The following is a 5210-nucleotide window of genomic DNA, read 5'->3' as shown; positions in this document are numbered from 1 at the left end:
TGTTATTTACAAAAGAACAAAAATAACGTACAATTTGTTATTAGCTAGCGCATTCAGCTGTGACCGAGCATCATCAAACCATCATTAAAAGTGCGTTCTGTGTCGTTTATTTCTGTGTTTTTGTAAAATATTTTCTCTATTCACATTTATTCAATCAGGAAATCAAGCAATTATCCAATAATTGGCAAAAGAGTTACTTTCGAGTACTTTGATAAGAATACTTTCAACAATGCTTCTAGTATAAAAAATATCGTCATAATCGATGAATCATTAAGTCCTTTGAAATCTAGATAAACTTATATTTGTATGTAATGGAATGTTATATAATTTCAATACGGATAGTCCGGATGCCGAATAGCCTTTATTTGGCGAAGCAAACTTCGTAATTATGGAGTTTTTGGTTGATTCATCATCTCTGGGCTATCCTGAACCTGAATCAGCTGGGTACTAGATGTGCACCATTGAGGAATTTTTAGAGGGAAAAAATAAATTGGCCGCTACCGAATTCTGTTGTAGGCAATATCTTCACTTCTTATGCAAAATTCTAATGAAAATTTGTTTTCTTGGTCAGGGAATCAAATTATGATAGAATTAAACGCCTGTTCATTGAACTTGTGCCATTTTCCAAAATTGCCACCGTTCAAATGTGAACAGTTGGGGCTGTCGAGACTTAATTCACAATGAGGCAACACTGTGGAGTCACAAATCCTCTTAGAGGGGTTCTCTCGAGAAATTGAATTGATTTAGTGCATTCTGACACACAATTTAGTGCAAAAACTATAAAAACATATTTTTAATCTGTTTAATATTAAGTGGGGGTTGAAAACCAATACGCCAAACACACACCAATATTGTAGGCAAATGCCCCTGTATCCAGACTGGCGCTGTCACTGATTGTTGCTGTCATGTTGACAGGTAGAGGGAACATGAATTGCTCGGGGTTAACCACAGAGTTTCTACAAATAAGTGTCATCACATACATTGTCCAAAGGAAATGGNTGGACTGTTTCTGAACAGAGCACGAATTGAACCGGAGATCCTCCGCGTGAACCTGCAGACTCTTAATTTCATCACAATTGACCATAAAAACATAGTATTAGAATATTTCCTCAATCTGATTCCTGTATAGCCCTGAGATGATGAATCAACCAAGAAACTTTCAAGCAAGCTTTTTCAATATTCCTCTGAACTAGGAGTTTTCTGGTCAATCTTACGACGGGCGAAATCTGAAAGCAAATGATGGCATCTCCGAGAATAGGATCATTCGCTTAACTTAGTCCACCTGAAAAATTGCAGTTGTCGCCAATTGTCGTTAGTTGCTCATGGTGTACTTTTGAAAAAGTAAACCTTGAAAACTTTCCAATATGTCGTATGAAAGTCTGCCATTTGCTTCATTGAATATAATCTTAACCTATATAGTAGTGGTTGGTGTTGCGGCATGGCCGACCATGGGATACTATTTTCGAAACACCTGATGTTGCTTCTCTTTGGAGGAGTCCACTCCAACTTATTCTCTCGATTTTGCCAAACTTTGGACGAGATTTTGATTAGCGGATTTGTCTTGCTTGTGCGGATTTTTATTCGAAGATTCTGGCTATATTTCAGTTAATCATCGACTTGTACAGGAAACCAGTATTTCACACTTATTCTGTCGCATATAAATCTTTTCATATTACAAAAACAATTGTGGACATCAAAATCTAAATCTAGACCAAACAATAAGGATGCAAAAGAGAAGGGAATGTTAGTTAAACATCCTTAACTCTCGAATTTAAGGGGTCATTAAAAAGAAAAGTACGGGAAAAACGGATATTTTTGACAACCCCTCCAAAGTATCATCTCATAATACAGGCAAGTACCCCTTCGATTTGGCTGGGACATATCTATCAAGTTAGCAAAGCAAGTTTATCTGCTCGCGAGATAATTATGTATTGCCAGAGAGGATTAAAGAAGGTATCCAAAAGTTATACCATATGACCTTATATATTCCAATTATTTCAGTTACACCACCTGTACCTCTTCATGAGCGCTCTCTATCATGAAAAAGTTTCCAATATATCAAAGAAAAGTGACAATTTACCTGAATACATACTTTGCATATAATATATACATGTATATACAAGGCATCATCTTAATCTTGGACTAAGGTCAAGGTAATAATGTCCATTGACTGGTCTTAATGTAAATCGATGACTTCTTAGAAGCTGATTGTTTCATTACCATGAAATAGGTAAATAGATCAAATAGATCAATAGATAAAAACAAGATTTTGGTTACCAGATAACCAATATATGTTTGCAGGTCTACTTAAATATAAGCGCTATATAAACTTTATTAAATGAATTGTATCATAACTCAATAGCTAAACAGTATTAATAACAATATTACCAAAGCAAAAAAAATTGTTATTAAATGTTCGAAGTCAAAGTGAACTTTCTAAAAGTAATCTCGTATTGAAACAGTAGTTTGTAGTTTGTAATAAAAGCCAGTTGCACCAATAAATCTGAATCAAAATAGAACTCTAAAAAAAGTTAGATGTTACAAACATTTGTATCGATTGTTGAGGTTCAAAATACATCTGTATTAAAAGTAATCAACAGGTTAGAATAAACAAATAATAATTTCGAATCAAAGTTCACAGTTGCATCAATAGTTCGGAATCTAAACACAGTTACATCAATAGTTCGAGATCTAAACATAGTTGCATCAATAGTTCGGAATTTAAACATAAATGCATGCATAGTTCGGAATTTAAACACAGTTGCAGCAATAGTTCGGAATCTAACACAGTTGCATGAATAATCCAGAATCTACATCAATAGTTCGGAATTTAAACACAGTTGCAGCAATAGTTAGGAATCTAAACACAGTTGCATCAATAGTTCGGAATCTAAAATAGTTGCATCAATATTTCGGAATCTAACACAGTTGCATCAATAGTTCGGAATTTAAACACAGTTGCATCAATAGTTCGGAATTTAAACACAGTTGCATCACTAGTTCGGAATCTAACACAGTTGCATGAATAGTTCGGAATCTAAACACAATTGCATCTATAGTTCGGAATCTATCATAGTTGCATCAATAGTTAGGAATCTAACACAGTTGCTTGAATAGTTCGGAATCTAAACACAGTTGCATCAATAGTTCGGAATCTAACACAGTTGCATCAATAGTTCCAAATCTAAACACAGTTGCATCAATAGTTCGGGATCTGAATACAGTTGTATCAATAGTTCGGAATCTAACCACAGTTGCATCAATAGTTCGGAATCTAACATAGTTGCATCAATATTTCGGAATCTAACACAGTTGCATGAATAGTTCGGAATCTAAACACAGCTGCATCACTAGTTCGGAATCTAACACAGTTGCATGAATAGTTCGGAATCTAAACACAATTGCATCAATAGTTCGGAATCTATCATAGTTGCATCAATAGTTAGGAATCTAACACAGTTGCTTGAATAGTTCGGAATCTAAACACAGTTGCATCAATAGTTCTGAATCTAACACAGTTGCATCAATAGTTCCAAATCTAAACACAGTTGCATCAATAGTTCGGGATCTGGATACAGTTGCATCAATAGTTCGGAATCTGGATACAATTGCATCAATAGTTCGGAATCTAACCACAATTGCATCAATAGTTCGGAATCTAAATACAGTTGCATCAATAGTTTCGGATCAAAACACAGTTCCTCAATAGTTCGGAATCTAAACACAGTGCACCAATAGCTCGGAATCTAAACACAGTCGCATCAATAGTTCGGAATGTTAACACAGTTGCATCAATAGTTCGGAATCTAACACAGGTGCATCAATAGTTCGGAATTCAACACAGGTGCATCAAGAGTTCGGAATGTTAACACAGTTGCATGAATAGTTTGGAATCTAACACATTTGCATCAATAGTTCGGAATCTAAACACAGTTGCATCAATAGATTGAAATCTAACATATTTGCATGAATATGATTTTTATCACAGTTTTAAACTATATCCAAATAACGAGATGTATCTTAGTATTAGTATTAATCAATTTCGCACTGCATTATGCAAATTGAGGTGTTCAAACCACAACTTACTGATAGAAGAGGGACGAAAACTCGGACTAACTAGAGGTGAAAGACTATGCCCTTTGTGCATCAGACCACATATTGAAACGGAGTACCATTTTGTTTTAATTTGCGCATTTTACCATGATCTAAGGGAAAAACTAATTCCTAAATATTATTATGAATACCCATCCCATCAAAAACTATCCATGCTTATGTCCTCCCAAAATACTGCCATCCTAAATAACAAAAAGAGAAAGTTATTTTTTACTAACAAAGGCTAAATTAGTCCAGTTACTATATTATTTAAATGTTTATGATTTGTATAATGGGCCTGTGGCCTCTTTATTATTGAATAAAAAAAATAAAAAAAATAATTCGGAATCTAAACACAGTTGCATCAATAGTTCGGAATCTAAACACAGTTGCATCAATAGTTCAGAATCTAACACAGTTGCATCAATAGTTCGGAATTTAAACACAGTTGCATCAATAGTTCGGAATCTAACACAGTTGCATGAATAGTTCGGAATTTAAACACAGTCGCATCAATAGATTGGAATCAGATTACAGTTGATTCATTAGTCAAAAAACTGACCAATCCTTAATGTCTCCTAAAAAAAAATTCAATATATGATGAGTTTGGCAGTTCACAAAACGAGTATCTTTAGAATTATCCTTCGGCCTTTAAGTCTCTCATTATCTCATCAAATCTTAAAGATAATGCAATTTAGACATCAAATTCCAAATCTAGACCAAAAATTACTCAAAAATAGCCTGCACTACAACGCCATGCAGAGTGCAAAGAGGGAAATTTTGCCTAGACAGCTACATTAGCCTGCTCTTTTTCGAATTCAAACAGTCGAGGGATCTTTTACACGTGCAGAGCCTGTAGCACACGGGGCCTCGGTTTGTTGTCCCATCCGAACGACTAGACGCTTTTCCTTGTCAGCCCTTCTTACCTATCACTGACAGGAAACCGGGTTGAAAAATCCGAAGGTATTATCTCGACCTATGCCGGGATTGAACCCTGGACCTTGACGTTAGTGAGCAAGCGTCGAACTCACTGAGCCACCGCGGCTCCCACTTATGATACGAAAATTCATGTGATTCAATTTTTGTAATCCAAATTTTCCTTGATATTTTTAAAGATG

At 35.2% G+C, this 5210-nt stretch overlaps 1 protein-coding gene across 1 annotated transcript; it reads right to left on the bottom strand.

The window, feature by feature from the left end:
- Window positions 1-3096: 3096 nt before the first annotated feature.
- Window positions 3097-3687, bottom strand: LOTGIDRAFT_113190 (hypothetical protein; the record flags this gene model as incomplete). The annotated part of the gene is made up of 2 exons (XM_009051109.1): window positions 3097-3274; window positions 3458-3687. Coding segments are annotated over 2 exons (408 nt in total), but the record flags the coding sequence as incomplete, so codon positions are not given.
- Window positions 3688-5210: the final 1523 nt, after the last annotated feature.

This window comes from Lottia gigantea, assembly GCF_000327385.1.
Source record: "Lottia gigantea unplaced genomic scaffold LOTGIsca_16, whole genome shotgun sequence".
Lineage (NCBI taxonomy): Eukaryota > Metazoa > Mollusca > Gastropoda > Lottiidae > Lottia > Lottia gigantea.
This window is presented reverse-complemented; position numbering and strand designations above follow the sequence as displayed.